We start from the raw sequence: 16,752 nt of genomic DNA, 5'->3' as shown, positions 1-16,752 counted from the left end.
GACTTAAAATCTAAATAATTGGTCGCCAGGGCTGATTCCCAAATAATAAAATACCCAAGACAGTTGGGAATTATGGAGATTTTAATTAATATAGAGAGAAGGAATTAAGGAAGAGAGAAAGAGAGAGAAAGAGAGAGAGAGAGAGAGAGAGAGAGAGAGAGAGAGAGAGAGAGAGAGAGAGAGAGAGAGAGAGACAAAGAGAGAGAGAGAGAGAGACAAAGAGAGAGAGAGAGAGAGAGAATTAATTTAAACTGCTCTGGCTCACTATGAGCCAGGAAGTAGTTAAAGGCCTTAGCCAAAGAGGCCTCCCTGAGCCTAAAGGAAAGGGAGTCAGTCTTATCACTTACCACGAGACCATGTCCAAGCTGGGTTCCAGTCCTCTACTGAACTCAATCTCCTGAACTGAGTTCTGAACATCTGAACACTCCGAACTGAATTTTTAGCCTCCTTTTAAAGAAAAGTTTCTCTTATGTCACCTCCCCTAAATTTTCACATCTACCAATCACACCACAAAGGGAAAAAAATGTTGAACTTAACATCCAATATATTTTTCTAGTAAAACAAGCAAGTCTAAGATAGAAACCTGCTGAATTGGGAATGAAAACCTATTGTTAAGCAAGATGTACTGCAGCAATAGACTCATAAGAAATAGATTACCACAAAGAAAATGGCTGTTTATTCTTTATGTGTCTCAAGTACTGTCCTGCCAACTGACCTCCCCATAAATGATAAATGCTAATTTTTATATATGTAAAATTATTTCAAAATTAAAAAAAATATTAAAAAGATGATTTATTCAGCACCTGCCCTGTGCTGAGGAGGATACAAAGATAGTTAAAAGGCTCCTTCCCTGTTTTCTCCCCTCCAGGTGTAGGCTCCAGTAGAGTTCACAGTCCCTTAGGAGAATATCTTCTCTTAATAGCTGACATTTCTGTGTTTTTATCATGATAGCTCTGCAAGGAGAATAAGAAGGTGGTCCTTTTAAAAATTTTAAAAATTTTATTTAATTGATTAATTTAGAACATTTTCCAGGATTACAAAAGTCATGTTCTTTTCCTCCCCTCCTCTCAACCCCCTCCCATATTCAACACCCAATTCCAGTAGTTTTTACATGTGTCTTTAGTCAAGACCTCTTTCCATATTATTGATATTTGCACTAGGGTGATCATTTAGGGTTTATAATCCCAATCATATCCCAATTGACACATGTGATCAAGCAGTTGTTTTTCTTCTGTTTCAAGAAGGTAGACCTTTGGGCTGTCATGCGAAAGAAGGATTAAATTAGTTTTTCTTGACCCTGAGAAATGGGCAGAAATTTCAGTCTGATATTAAAAAAAAAAAAAGACTTCCTTGGGGCAGCTCATAGCTTCAGGAAGGGAAGAAACTGAGGAAAGCAGTCAGGGCTAGCAACTCAGAAGTAGAAAGAAGGACAAAGGGGAGGGGATTTGGCAGTAGCCCTGGGGTCCTGAAGTAATCCCAGAAGGAACCTGGGCGATTTTCAGTATTAGTTATGATGAAACTGTTGTATAAAAGCCTCTGATTCTCTGTACAGTTGGAGTGGAAGTTAGAGGAGTGGGAGGGAGCAGCCTCTGACCTCACAATACCCTGTAGTCCCACAAAGCCATCCCTGCAGATTCCCTTGGGAAGAGGCCTTTTCATCCCCAGCCCCTAAGATGTTCTGACCTCTGGTGGACTGTTTCCACCTTGGAAACTCAGGGCATGTCACTCCTCGACAACTATGAGGGGCTTCGGTTTGAGATTGAGAGGCTGGTGCAAGAGAATGAGGAGCTGAAGAAGCTGGTACACCTGATGCAAGAGAACAATGAGCTGAAGGCAGTGCTCAACATCCCAGTGGAGAATCTCAGTAACATCTCAAGAGAGACACCATCTCTCTTCGCTACACAGATCCCCTTACGAAAGACTGTCATATTGGAGGAATCAGAGAAAGGTGGGCTTTGAGAGGGAAAGGGTGCATTTTAGGGGACCAGCATATTGCTACAGTTAAGTGATGCAGTCATTGGAAGGGTAACAGTATTCAACAAAAAATTACCAGAATTCCTATGTGTACCCTATTTGCTACAATATGAGGGAATGACAGATATAAACTCATCAAACCAACTAGTAGAGGAGAAAGTTCATCCATTCATCATATATGTATTAATTACCTCCTGTAGTACTCATTGCTGAGGGAGAAAGGGATAAGACACCGATTCTACTTTCAAAGAGTTCCCAGTTTAATAGGAGAGACGAGAGAAAGCACCTTGAATGATTGAGTCCAATCCATACTTGAATAGAACTCTGCACATCATGCCTGATAAGTTCAGCCTTTGTCCAGGAACATTTATTGATTGAGAGGAGGCCTACTGAGCCTATTTCACTTTTGGCCAGCTCTAATTGTAAGGAAGTTTTTCCTGGCATTAAGCATAAATCTGCCTTTATGTTCCTAGTTCTATTTTCTAAGGTCGGGCAGAGCAAGTCTAATCTTTCTTCCACATGACACCTCTTCCAAATGCTGGTGGACACCTTATATCATGTCTTTTCTTCAGTCTAAATATCCTTGGTCCCTTCAACTGATCCTTCTATTGCATGATATGGAGGAATGTTATTACCCAGGTTGCCCACATCTTACCAATGTCCATCAAAAATGTGGTGTCTAGAACTCAAGCCAGCCCTCTAGATGTCTGAATAGGGCAGAGTTATGTGAACTTCTTGGTCTTGGAAACTGTCCCTTCTTCAATGGAATCCAAGATCCCTGGTGGCTAAGCACATTGTAACTTTTATCAAGCTTTTGATCTACTAAGACTATCTGATTTTTTTTAAATGAACTGCTATTTAAGTCATGCCTTCCAGATATTATATTTGCGTAGTTGACGATTTACCCCAAGTATAAAGCCACATTTAATCTCATTTGGTTTCATTTGATTAGTTTTGGCCCAACATTCTATATTGTTGACATTTTGGGAATATTGATTTTGTCACCTGCATTAGCTTTCTCTTTAGCTTTTGTGCAAATCTAAGCTTACTCCCTTCATCTTTGTACCCAACTATTGGCTAGCCTCCAGGCAAATTTGATGCTTTTATATTTTTATGGATTGGTTCCAGGAAATTCTCCCACAGACCACTCAGTTTGCCTCTTGACTTATCTCAGCTATACTCATAAGCATGAAGTCAGTCATAAAGTATTTTTTAAAATTTAAATATAGTTTTTTCAATTAACATTAATTTTCTCTTCTCTTCATTGGAAAAAAAGAAAACAAAGTCATTTAAATAAATATTAATAGCAAATGAATTGATTTCCATCTTGGTCACATCCAAAAATTTGTCTCTCATTCTGTATCTTTAATTTGTCAGCTTTCTGTCATGAAGTGTATGGCATGCTTTGACGATGGACTTCTGGAATCATGGTTGATCATGGCATTGATCACAGTTCTTAAAACTCTTTCCAAACTGCTTATCTTTACAATGTTGTTGTTATGTAAATTGTACCCATTCTACTTATTTTATTCTGTATCAGTTCATACAAATCTTCCAAGATTTCTCTGAAACCAGCCTCTTCATCATTTCTTATGGCATAATACTTATACTGTTAAAATCTTATGCCATAACTTGTTGAGCTGTTTCCCAAACAATGACACTTTGGGGTTTCTGGTTTTTTGCCATCATAAAAAGAGCTGCTATGGATATTTTCTGTACACATAGATATTTTCTCCCTTTTGTTGATTTTCACTGGGGTATTATTGGGTCAAAGCTTATGAAGCTTAGTAACTTTTATGGGGTATAGTTCCAAGCTGCTTTTTAGAATGGCTGGGGCAGTTCACAGATATAGCAATTCAGTCAAAGTATAGTCTTTCCCTTCTAAAAATTTCCTCACAGACCAGAGCAACCAGCACAACCTCTAACGGGTCCCCTTTACCATAGTCCCAAGGTTATTCTGTTGCAGAAATTACCCTTGTATTTGGTTAGTTAGTTGTTGTCCTTTGTACTTGAAGAAGACCAAAATGATATTGTGATCTCCAGTTTCATGTAAAGTGTGTCTGACTGTGGCTGATCAGACCAATATAAGCTTAGAAACCTCTACCACAGGTCAGGTACAAATAGCTCATATGAACATTTGGGATGAAAATGTCTCTAAATTTGTGCATCTTACATTTCTTTTGAGCTATCGCAATTCTGTTTTGCTCATAGGGCACAAGGCCTTCTTTGATGAGGACATGCCAGGCAGGACAATCCTGTGCCAGTGTTTCCATGTCTCAAAATTGCTACTAAAGTTCTTCAGAGAGCTTCTTCTGACCTCTGTGTGAGATTTTGCCTTGTGTGAGTTTTACTTGAAATAGACTTGGGCAAATGTACATGTGGCATTCAAATGGGTCCAGTCCATTGGAGTTATGTTCTCTGTAGAGAACATAAATGTGTCCACAGCATTCAGAATTTCTCCATTTGTTGTGACTGCTGGTTCCACATGTGGATGGTGCAGTGCTGGCTGGTGGACAACCTCTATTTTCTTGGTGTTAATTGTCAGGTGGCAGAGAAATGATCCATACTTTATTGCCTCTCAGTTTGTGAACCAATTGTTGTGCACCAATTCTTCTACTTTAGTCTTGCCTTGTAGTCTTTTCAAGTAAAATAATTTACCATCAATGCGGTAGCTGACCTTGATGCCATTTGCATCCTTGTTGAAGGTAACTGACAGTATCACTGAAAACACCATGCTAAAAAAAAAAAAAAAGCAAGCACACAGCCCTGCTTCACTCCATTGGTTGACTGAGAAAGCTTGAGAGTATTGTCCATTTTCTAGAACCCCAGGGATGTATGCCATCATGGAGCTGTGGTACAATATTGATAGACTTCTCTAGGCAACCAAATTTTGCCATGATCTTCCAAAAGCTCTCATAACTGACAGAATCAAAGGCTTTGGTTAGGTTGACGACCTCTATTCTGCTCCTGGCCTTTCTCCTGGGATTGTTGGGCAGCAAGCACTATATCTATCATTCTTGGGCCCTTTCTTAAGCCACACTGGCTCTTTGGTAGGTGTCAACACCCCAAGTTTGGCCATTTCAGATTGAACAATAGACCTTAAAGTAATTGATGATCAGTTTAGGTGGATCTAGCAGATTTAACAAATGCTAAATACTCTTTTAATCTTAGAAGTTACCTCCATTGTATCAGAGATCCTGTTCCCAAGAAGACAAACACCTGGGCAGGGACTATCCTTTTAGTATTATTGTAATTAGCCCATGCTACCCCAGTTTCTGGCTATGGTTACTTTCCCAAGCCTGTTTTTGTCCTGTCAGTTGAGTTTGGGCCTGTCATTTCCTTGTAGCCATGGTAATGTCAGTCAATCATACTTCCCTGTCCCGAGGTCCCCAGGAGGTATATAAGTTCCCCAAATTCTATTGTCCTTTAGAGAGGATGATCTAGTATGGTTATGCTCTCAGAGATACTATTGCCAGAGTGGTCGACTGTATGTGGCAGCCCAATATTGAACACTGTCTCTTTCCTGATTAAAGATTTGTTTTTTCTGACTACTTTGGTAGTTCTGTGTTTTTCCCAAGTTAACATAGGTGATCATATTCTAGGTGAAGAATCAGCCTTTTAAGCTGGACTAGCAAAAATCTTGTTAGCAATGTCTACCTCTTTCCCCCTACCCTCTCCCCTTCCTATGATGGTCACTGGACAACTATTTCCTTTTTCTTTATAGAAATGGACAATAGAGACACCCGTGATCTTGGAGGATAACCTTCCCTTGCCTTATAAGCAGATAAGGAAAATGCAGGTGAAAACAAGTGCTCCTTGCACAGCTGTTACAAGCAAGGGTTACATATGAGCAAGAATGAGATCACCTTCCTAGGAAAGTTAAAATCTGTACATAATATGACTTTATACCAAGAACACCGACTTATTAGGAATTAAAGCCAGATTAGTCAAAGTAAGTCAAAGAAGACTTTCTAAAGAAGGTGGATATGAATATGTGTTTGAAATTGGAAAAAAATTGTAGGAAAGAATAGAGGTGATAGGGAGAATGATGGCCTTTGGGAAAATTAGAGATTTTCTGTCTTTATCATTCTGTCTTTGTGATCTCTCCTTTTGAAAGAGGATGTAGAGTATATCAAAATAGATGTTGGAAAATATGGCTCAAAAGAAAGAGACAAAAGGGGCCAGAAACATAGACTAGAGAGAAACCTTATATATCTATTATCTCATGATCTATAATAATAACAACTAGTATGACACTTTAAGGTTTTCAAAGTGCTTTTACAGTTATCTTATTTGATTCTCACAATAATGCTAGGAGATATGTGCTATTATCTCCATTTTAAATACGAGGAAAATCAGCTGGCACTGTACCACTGACATGTTGGAGCAAAGATTAAAATTAATACATAAATTAGAACTAAAAATAAGGATGGAAAATGGTGTGCCCTCAGGGATCATATAGTGACAAGTCCTTACTCTTGGGAACTTTGCGATATAATCAAGAAGAGAGAAAGTACACCAAGAAAGAGTCTATCTGAATAAAAATTCAATAATGAAATTCATCTGGAGGAACAAAAGGTCAAGAATCTCAAATGCAATAATAATTAAAAAAAAGTAGAACAGAAGAGGATGTCTCAGTACTAGTTCTCTTAGTACTCAAACTACTATAAAAGCATTAATCATTAAAATTATTTGGTACTGTTCAAAGAAAGTTATTGGAATAGATTAATCAATCAATCAATAAACATGTACTGTGCTAAGCACTGGAGGCACTGTGTTAAGTGTTAAGATGAAGTTCACAGCATATTGGAGCAGATAAACACAAACGCATAGTCTTTGACAAATCCTAAGATTTCAATTACTGGTAGAAGGAGTATTCCAAAAAATTGCTGAGAAAGTTAGCCAGCAGTTTGGCTTCAATCAACACCCCACACTCACACCAAGATAAACACCAAATGAATATATGACTTAGATATAAAAGATCACATCATAAATTAGAGGAACAAGGAAGAAATCGCCTTTTGGATTTATTAATGGGGAAGAATTAATGACTAAACAAACAATAGAGAGCATTAATAAGATGGCTAAACAGGCAATAGAGAGCATTGATCAGATAAAATTGACAATTTTGATTATAGAAATTACAAAAGTTTTATATAGGCAAATCTAACTAAAAATTAGAAGAGAAATGAGTTGCTGGAAAAAAATCTCCACAAGTTTCTTTGATAAAGGTCTCTTATCCAAGACATAAAAGAAACCACTTCAAATTTTATAAGATGTAAGAGCCATTCCTTGAAAGATAAATTGTCAAAGGATATGGACAAATGGTTTTGGAAGAAGAAATGCAAGCTATCAACAACCATATACTGTAATTCACTAGTAATTAATGAAAGACAAATTAAAGCAACTCAGGTTCTATTTGAGACCCGTCAGACTGCCAAAAGTGACAAAAAGAGGAAGATTAAAAATGTTGGAGGGGTTATGGGAATTTAGGGAGCTAAAAATTAGAAACCAAGGTGGATGTGGGTGGGAGGGGAAGAGAGACATTTATTTGGTGAATGGCTAAGTAATGGAGTTTTATTATGCCATAAGAAAAGATGAAATGCACAATTCCAGAAGAAATACTTCTGAAGACTTCTGGGGGGGGGGTGCTGGGTAGCTCAGTGGATTGAGAGCCAAGCCTAGAAGATGGGAGGTCCTAGGTTCAAATCTGATCTCAGACACTTCCCAGCTGTTTGACCTTAGGAAAGTCACTTGACACCCCCATTGCCTAGCCCTTACCACTCTTCTGCCTTGGAACCAATATACAGTATTGATTCTAAGACAGAAGGTAAGGGTTTTAAAAAAAAAAAGACTTGTATGAACTAATGCAGAATGAAATGAGTAGAAGTAGGAAAAATTTTTATAATGACCATATTGGAGGGAGAAACAACTTAGGAAGACCTTTAATACTCTATCAAACTCATTAACCATGAGTTCAAAGGGAAGAAAGAAATACACTACTTGACAGAGGTGTGATGAGTTTAAAAATGCTGACAGGGACATTCATTTTTGGTTTCCTAATATTAAACCAGTCCTGCATTCCTGGTATAAATCCCACCTGGTCACAGAGAATAATCCTTGTTGTAGTCTATTTTCATTTTTGGATATGCCCAATGTGGGCATTTATTTTGCTGGACTTGGTGACTATAAGTATTGAGGCCTTTATTTTTCACAATTTTATTCAGACAATGGAGAGAGAAGGGAAGGAGTAGAAAGAACATTAATTTTTTTTAAAGATAAAAATTTTGAGAGCTGAGAGGATTCATTCATACATCAGGTAGGAGCCAGACTAGATGAACTGTGATGGCTTTTCCAAGTTTAAGATTTAATGACCTACTTCTTTCTCCATTTTGACCTATATAAACGTCTCTAGCTCTCCTTTCCTAATAACTCTGCCCTCATCTATCTTTTTTCCATTCTGGCTCTGGGTCTCAGGGTGAGACATTAAGCTACATAGAGATGGGTTATATTCTCGTGAACTTTAAATCAGACAAGAGGACATTTCCGTTTACAAAGAAATCCTATTTCTCCTTTCATAGCTTGTCTCATTTAACCCACACAATTTTTCAGACACATTTTAAGGAGAGTGAGGAAGGGCTGCCTTTTTTTTTTTTTGGTGGTTTCTATCAGCATGTAGAAGGAGCCCAAGCCCTCAAATGAATTCCATTGAAACTAAGTTTAGGGGCTGATGCTTGTGGGAAGGGATGGAGTTAGATAAGAGATGATGTTTCCGTCAAGATTTGGAACCTTGGCTGTGAAGAAGACAACCTGAGATTCTTTCTTTAGAGTCTGTAGCCATTCGTTAACCAATGTCAGTGCCTCTGAAAGCAGAGAGAACTGAACTTTCGAATAGAGAGGCTTGGTCTATTTTAAGAGCAGAGGCATCATCACATGCTAATAATGCTCTTCAGCATTTCCCAACTTTGCTCTTGTGGAGGGGCAAAGAAAGGGAGTGAAAAGACTGACTTTAAAATGGGAGTTTGCCCTCGGATCTATTTTTTTGGGTGGGCGGGTGGAGTTGATTTGGGAAGACGTTAAAGAGCTCTTAGGCATTCTATTCACATGCCGCCCACCCCCCCAAGTTTGATGAGTGACTTTCTTGGCTCTAGAGACCACCCTATTTATCTTGTTGCCACTCCCCTCCCTTTCCCTCCAAATGTTCTCTCTCTCGCTTGTGAGCTCTCTAGGCTAAGTGCCCGTGGTGGCTGTCCCTCACCTTTTTCAACGTCTGCCCTCTCTTACTGACTGACTGGAAGATCTTCTGACGGCCTAGACAACGCTTTTGCCTCACTCCTAGCCTTTTGGATGGTGGTGATGGTATCGCCCAGTGGGAGCTTCAAACAGTTCTTTATGAAGAGGGGAGGATTAAGGTTTTCTCTATCCTCTTCATAACCCCCAGGTCCCCTGGTCCGCCCTCTTCCGTTATCATTCACTTTCTTTCCCCCTTTGCCCTCCCACCCCAGGAAAATCACCAGAGAGAGCCGGAAGCCAAGACCCCAGGCTTCTCACTTCTTCCAGAGCAGTTTGCAGCCCTTTAACTAAGGACTTACTCACCCCTCCCCCAGGGGATCGGGTGAGGGGGCAAGGCAAGCTGGGCCAGGCCCGGAGTTTACGTAACTGAGAAGGGATTAGCCAGCAAGTAAGAGTCTCGAGACAGGAGCCAAGGAGGGCAGGGGTGGGGGATGGAGGGAATTCAGAGGAAAGTGGGGAAGGGTGGGGGGAGAGGGGAGCCAATCGTGGCGAGGAAAGGAGGTAACCAAGCTAGGCAGGAGCTAAAGTGAGTCGGGAGAAGGGGGAAAGGAGGGAGGGAGTCCGGGAGAGGAATGAGTAGCCAAGGCCAGAGAGGGGCCGGAGCAGGGTGGGGGGGAGCTGAAAGGAGGAGCCGGAGGAGGGAAGAGCCAATGGGGGGAAGCGGTGAGAGAGGGTGGGGTAGCACGAGATGGGTGGGATTCAGGGAAGGACAGGATAGAACTACCGCACTTGTCTCGGCGGGATGGGACCAGTTTCTCCACCGCCCGACCCGAAAGCTTGATCGCTTCGGGCTGCAAGCTGAGGGAGGAAGAGAGGAAGGGAGGGAGGGGCCGAGCGCTGAAGATTGAAGTTGTCCCCAGCCGGGGATCAGCCGGAGCCCCATTCCCACCTCAAACCTCATTATTTCCTGAACAGGAGGAAACCTGGTTAAGTGCGTCCCTAACCTGTCGAGTCCGGTCTGGTCTTGTCCACCTCTTTCATTCCGCTACCCCCAGTCCCACGCTCGTACCCCCTTTTCCTATCTCTACCCCAAGCCTTAGACCTCTCTTCCTTCCCTCTGGGATAGCCCCCTCCCCCCGCCCCACCCGTCTGTTCTCTCCCCAGCATCGCTCCTTTCTGCGGTTCTCCTCCCCTCCCCCTCATATCTTGTGTCCCAACCAGCCCCCAAGGACAGCCTCGCTCACTCTTCACCTCTTCCGTGTGAGCCTGTTCCTCTACCCTCACTCCCTCGGTCTCGTGTCTGAGAATGCCCACTCATTTTTCCTTTTCGTTAGAAAATCCGCCTTAATTCTTCTTCCATTTGCCTTTAATCTCAAGTCAGAGACCCCTCACCCTTCCTTTTCAGAGCCTCCCTTTTCAGCGTCCTGATCCGAACGTCCTTTACTCCCCCTATTCCTTGATTGGAATTCAGCTCAGCGTTCCCCACCTTTCACTCCCAGGCCTGATACCCGCCCCTCGGCTCAGCTTCCCGATGCCTGTCCTTTTGCGCCTATCCTAAGCCTGTCCACTGGAGCCCTATTTCTTATCGAAGCCTGGAGAGAATCCCCAATTGCACTCCAGTGCCAAATCCCGTAACTAGTGTGACCCTCCTTTCCTGGCTTCCTCAGAGTAGTCTGACCCGTCTTTCCCATCCCACCTTCCCTCATCCTCCCTACTACAACCTTCCTTGGTCCGCTTTTCTCGGGTTCCGTGCTCCTCCAGCAGACCAGCACTGTATCTGTCTCCTTTCCCTTTCTTTTATTGCCCTGCTTCCCCTGTCCCCCTCCCCTCCTCTTCTGTTCCCCATTTCCACTGCCCTTCGGTCCAGCCTTTGTACTTTCTATCCTTTGCTCCCTGATTCTCTGCCCTTACTTCCATCAGGCTTCTTGATTCCTTACAGGGATTTCCTCCTCCAAGGCCCCCATTCCTCACTTCCCATGCTCCCTGATTCCCTGATTTAACAGCCCCCACCCCCATTCCCATATCCTCTGATTCCTTGTCTGCCTCATCTCTCATTTCTTCCAGAAGAGGAAGAGACACAAGCGGAGCTGGTGGCCTACAACTGGCGTTTTCCACTCTCCAACTTAATGGCCAGGCCTAGTACCACTGGTGCCTTCAAGGCCAAAAAGGAGGGGGAGGAGGGGAAGTTTCGTTTTGCCATTGATCGGGGTGGCACCTTTACAGATGTGTTTGCACAATGCCCTGGGGGCCGGGTAAGGGTGCTCAAGCTGCTGTCTGAGGACCCAGCCAACTACCAAGATGCCCCAACTGAGGGCATCCGTCGAATCCTGGAGCAGGTCAGTGCCTCTCAGGAAGTTACTGTGAAAATAGGAATTATTGTTATTATTACTATTAATAATGAAACTATTGATAAAGGCAGCAACTATCTCTTTTCCCTTATCTTGGCAATCCTGATCACAGAGTTCCTGGAAACACTTCCAAGTTTTGGCTAAAGGTTCTGTTGCAGAAGATGCCTGGATTGTGGAAAAATGAGGCAACTTGGGAGGGGGAGGATATCCAACCTTTAGATATCCAACAGTTGAGGGGCACTGATTTTAGGACCAAAATTGGGAGGATCCTGATCCCAGTCATTCACAAGAGTCAGGGAAGCACCAGTCTCTGGGAATCTACCAGAAAAGAGGAGAGTTGTTTTTTTTGGGACAGGGGATAAGAGGGACAGACACTGATGCTCTATGTTCACAGGAATGCTCTATGACATTGCCCAGGGACATGCCTCTGGACACCAGCCGCATTGCCTGGATCCGCATGGGCACAACTGTGGCCACCAATGCACTCTTGGAGCGCTGTGGAGAGCGCATGGCCCTGTTGGTCACCCAGGGCTTCAAAGACCTACTGCACATTGGGAACCAGGCCCGAAAGGACCTCTTTGACTTGGTGAGAGCCTACTGACCAGCCTATTCCTCATAAAGGCAACTCAGGGGAGAATTCTCTCCTTTGTCCAGTGTTTTGTTCAGCCATGCCTACCAAATGCCAGACATATAGTAGACACTTAATAAATATTTATTGTTTGACTGGCTGTCTTTATAGACCTACCTTATCTCCAACCCCTTTTTTATGAGACGGCTTTCTTAGGGGCAGTGCCTCTCACTTTTAGTGACTGCCCTTACCAAAACTGTGTATAAATGGAATTATTTTAAAATAAGGGATCTTAACTGTGAACTTTCTTGAATAGTTTTTCTTTTGATAATTGTATTCTAATGTCATTGGTTTCTTTCATAAACCTATTTATTTTATGCATTTATTCTGAGAGGAGCCCATAGATTTCATTAGGCTAGCCAAAGGGTCTATGACACAACCAAGGTTAAATATCTCCATAAAAAAGGGATAATAAAGGGTTTTTTTTTTTTAATTCCTGTTTGTCCCTTTGGTGTAAGAAAATGCCTGAGAGCATTCCATTGTTCTGTGTGTAGGAGGCCTCTTATAATAAACTTTGTATAGTGGGCACCTGGACAGCCTCCAGTGTCCCAATCTATCCTCTCCCTCCCCCCTACTTTTATAACCTGATGTCTACTCTCCACTGGGAGGAAGAGAACTGGCTTAACTGGTTCTCTCATGGAGGGTGGGGGGGGGGTGTTGCTGTTGGAGGGAGGGTAGGTTAGATTGGAATGAAAACTTGGGCCAAAGGCCAGCTGAGAACCTGGACAAGTACAGACATTAATGGTCAGGAAAAAGTTAGCAGCAGCAGCTGCAGCTGGCCAAAAATATTGTTCCTTGGCCAGAACTGTCCATTTTGCCCTTCCCCAGTCACAGTTCGTGGCCCATGAAACTTAAAAACTGGTTGGAGATATCATTCTCTAATTCATCCCCTATAATTTCTTCACTTCATTCAGGTCCCCCCCAATCTCTGACTTTCCTTATTGGAATACCCCACTTTTCCCTTGGTTTCCTGGACAATTTTTCTTCTACTAGGGAACCCATGATTGGTCTAAGAAATGTCTCCCACCCTGACCTTTCATCTTCAACAGGACTTCAGATCACTCAAGTATAAAGGGGAACCTTCACTCTGGGGAACCTCTGCCCTGAGGGCAGAACTGGGAGGACATTTCCTCTTGAATATGCTCTTGTTTTTTCCCTCCTAATCCCACCCTCCCCCTTATTCCCTCTAGAGAGTGCCAATGCCTCAGGTCCTGTATGAGGAGGTGGTGGAGGTGGATGAGCGGGTGGTGCTGTATCAGCCAGGGGAGCCAGGGGCTGGGACCCCCATACAAGGTCTGTGCCTCACTCTACCCTGATCTTCAACCTGGACTTTTAGGTCCTCTGAGTTCAGCTCCCTTCTGAATCACAAATCCTGTCTTCCTTCCCTCCCTTCCTCCCTCCCTCTCTCCCTCTTCCTCTGACAACCCAGCAAATCTGGTCTATTACCCCCAGCGCTAAACTTCTGCCTCTTTGGTCCTAGTCTGTCTCTGGTGGGGATAAATGAAAGCTCAGAAGTGGACTCGGGGTTAGATTTGGGGCTTGGGAGCTGGATTGGAGCCTGTGGAGTTGGTCTGCATAGGGGCCAATGTATGAGTAGTTTGGGTTGAAATGATGGGGAGGTAGGTTGGTGTGACACTTACTTGGTCATTTCTCCCCACCAGGTACAACAGGGGACTTTCTAGAGATAAAGCGACCCGTGGACCTAGGAAGCTTAAGAGGAAAGCTGAAGGACCTACTGGCCCGGGGCATCCGGAGCCTGGCTGTGGTGTTCATGCACTCATACATGTGAGAGCATTTCAGGGACCTGACTGACACTGATCCTGGGCCAGATTCCTAGGGACCACAGATCAGGAAAGGGGGTGACTTTATGATGAGAAGCTGGAGAAGTTGGGGGACCAGGAGAAAGGGAATCTGGGAAGGATCTGAACATATTCCAGTTCCTTGCTAAGCCTATGCTCTAAAATGTACCCCATATACCCTTGGGCAGGTGGGCACAACATGAGCAGCAAGTGGGTGCCCTGGCCCAGGAGCTGGGCTTTGATCACGTGTCCTTGTCATCGGATGTGATGCCCATGGTGAGGATTGTTCCCCGAGGGCACACGGCATGTGCTGATGCCTACCTGACTCCTACCATCCAGCGTTACCTGAAGGGCTTCAGCAAGGGCTTCCAGGGGAACCTGAAAGTAAGGACACCTTCTTAGCCTTCTCATCCTGCATCCACTTACCCGCTCTTCTCGTCTGGTTGTCTTCAACTCAGCGCCTCCTTTTAATCCTGACTCACCTCATTCTGTCCTCCTCTGCCCTTTCTACTCTGTGACTTTTCTATCTCCTGTCACAGCTGCTCTTGGCTCTCCCTCCCCATGTCTGCTTACTCTGGGCTCCCTGTGTCCCTTTATCTGTGTCTCAGTATCCCCAGCCTGGATACGTTCTCCCTGTGTCTATTCATCTTCTGTGTCCTGATCTCCCCCTCCTGGGTGGCTCCTGAATTACCATCCTTTTTTTTTTGCCCATGTCCCTTCTTGTCTAGGACGTACAGGTGCTCTTTATGCGTTCCGATGGGGGACTGGTACCCATGAAAAACTTTAGTGGCTCCAGGGCTGTGCTCTCAGGCCCTGCAGGTGGTGTTGTCGGCTATGCAGTTACTACCTACTCTGCTGAGGGAAGACATCCGGTCATTGGCTTTGACATGGGCGGTATGGAGGATGGGTGCTGGGTATTTCATCTCATAGGGGCAGGGCATTGAGATTAATGGAACTGGCCTGGCTTTAGGGTATATATACCTTTTCACCCTCACCCCCATCCCAAAACTCAGAAAAAATGTGCCGTGGTTCCGAGCACTCCAAATTGTGGGGATCAGAGTACCTACAGGGTGGTTACTGAAGTCTGGAGTGAGGGAGACTGGAGTGGAAGAGCTTTGAGCCCCAATTTTATTCTGGGAAAAATCTGTGGAATCCGGGTCCCAATATATCTCTGTATCCCATGTACCATCTTCCACTCTTAGGTACCTCCACAGATGTCAGTCGGTATGCTGGTGACTATGAGCATGTATTTGAGGCCAGCACTGCTGGCATCACCATTCAGGCCCCGCAGCTGGACATCAACACTGTGGCTGCTGGAGGGGGCTCCAGACTCTTCTTCAGGTCAGGTCTTTTTCTCCTTCCCTGCCTATCCTCTTTTCTTATTTAGGGAATTCTACTCTTGTCTTCAAGTTAGGCCCATGCCCTGCCATCTTTCTCCTCTTAGCTCTGCCATTGGTATAATTCTTTTCAATTAAACCCATATTTGTGAAGTCCTACTCTGGGTATGCCATTGTCCTGAGTTGAAAAATGATCCCCTCTCTGGTCTCAAGTTTACCCTCCAATAAGAATATGAGAGATGTGGAATTAAGTGTAACCAGAAAAGTAGTCTATAATGAAGGCAAAGGAAAGGTTCTGACAAATCACTGATAGAATTTAAGGAGAGAGAGAGAGAGAGAGAGAGAGAGAGAGAGAGAGAGAGAGAGAGAGAGAGAGAGAGAGAGAGATCACTTTCTTTTTTTATTTTATTTTTATTCTGAACTTAACAGACAACCAAAGAAAATGAGCATTTTCATATTCAGAATTGAACAGAAAAAAGCTGGTCTGTGAGATCAGTTCTTCATGGCTTGTTTTTCTTTTTAATTATCATCTAGAGTCTACTCACCTGTGATTCTTTATGGCCTTCTTTTTGTTCTCTTCTCTGCATTGAGAGACCATTTTCATCTAGAATTCTTGAGAAGTCTTCCTGGCAGAGGTGGCTTCTCATTTGGGTCTCTAAGAAAGAGAATGAGAAGGAAATATGTTTTAGGCATAAGGAGGAGCCTGAATGGAAGCAAGAGAGGGCAGGAAGGTACTTTCAGGAAGCTGCCAACTAGTGGTTCAACTTAGCTGGGAATGTTGAATGCTTGAAGGAAAGTAATAAGAGAAAAGTACGTTAAAATTATATGGTAGATGGGCCTTGAATGTCAATAAAGAGTTAGAAGATTGAAAGTTTTTTTGATCAGGGAAATAGATAGGATCAGGCTTGGGTACTAGGAATTTTTTGGGGGGTAATCATTTGCAGGACAGATTGTAGAGGAGAGAGAGAGGAGTGAAAAAGCTAATGCAATAGCGTAGGGGTGAGTTGTTGAAGGTCTAATTAAAGAGGGTGGTTCTGTAGGTGGGGAGAAAGTGAGATGGATATGATACCGTGGAGGCAAAAGGGGTACTGTTTGGATGTCTCCTAGTAGAAGATAAGGCCCTTGCAGGCAGGGAAGGCAGAATTTTTATTTTTCATATCCTCAATGCCTAGCATAGTGCCTGGTCCATGTGGAGATAAGGGAGAGAGAGAAGTGTCATCTGTGACAATGAGGTATTGAGTTGTCAACAAAAATAGGAATTTGGAAGGGAGCTCTGTTTGGAGTATTGAAGTCTGGTGGGAAATCCAGTGGAGATATTCAGCAGACAGTTAACTCAAGTTCTATTTCCTCAATGAAGTCTTCTTTGGTTTTCTTCCAGCTAAGTGTTTTTTCCTTTCAGATTTCATTAGGATACTTTATAAATCAAGCAATCA

At 43.3% G+C, this 16,752-nt stretch overlaps 1 protein-coding gene across 4 annotated transcripts in view; it reads left to right on the top strand.

Moving 5' to 3' along the window:
- The first annotated feature begins 1,643 nt into the window (after positions 1-1,643).
- The window catches only part of OPLAH (5-oxoprolinase, ATP-hydrolysing), a 48,826-nt gene continuing 33,717 nt past the window's right edge, over positions 1,644-16,752 (top strand). Inside the window, exons 1-8 of one of the 4 annotated variants that reach the window (XM_007488728.3) lie at positions 1,644-1,948; positions 11,272-11,543; positions 11,950-12,141; positions 13,374-13,476; positions 13,845-13,968; positions 14,171-14,366; positions 14,711-14,876; positions 15,185-15,323. In XM_007488728.3, the coding sequence (XP_007488790.1) occupies positions 1,720-1,948; positions 11,272-11,543; positions 11,950-12,141; positions 13,374-13,476; positions 13,845-13,968; positions 14,171-14,366; positions 14,711-14,876; positions 15,185-15,323 (1,421 nt within the window). In that variant the 5' untranslated portion in view covers positions 1,644-1,719. Of the gene's footprint in view, positions 1,949-9,864; positions 10,199-11,271; positions 11,544-11,949; positions 12,142-13,373; positions 13,477-13,844; positions 13,969-14,170; positions 14,367-14,710; positions 14,877-15,184; positions 15,324-16,752 lie in introns of those variants that run through there. The other 3 variants (XM_007488730.2, XM_007488729.3, XM_056822870.1) reach the window with 3 other exon arrangements.

The sequence above is a fragment of the Monodelphis domestica genome, chromosome 3 (assembly GCF_027887165.1).
Source record: "Monodelphis domestica isolate mMonDom1 chromosome 3, mMonDom1.pri, whole genome shotgun sequence".
Lineage (NCBI taxonomy): Eukaryota > Metazoa > Chordata > Mammalia > Didelphimorphia > Didelphidae > Monodelphis > Monodelphis domestica.
This window is presented reverse-complemented; position numbering and strand designations above follow the sequence as displayed.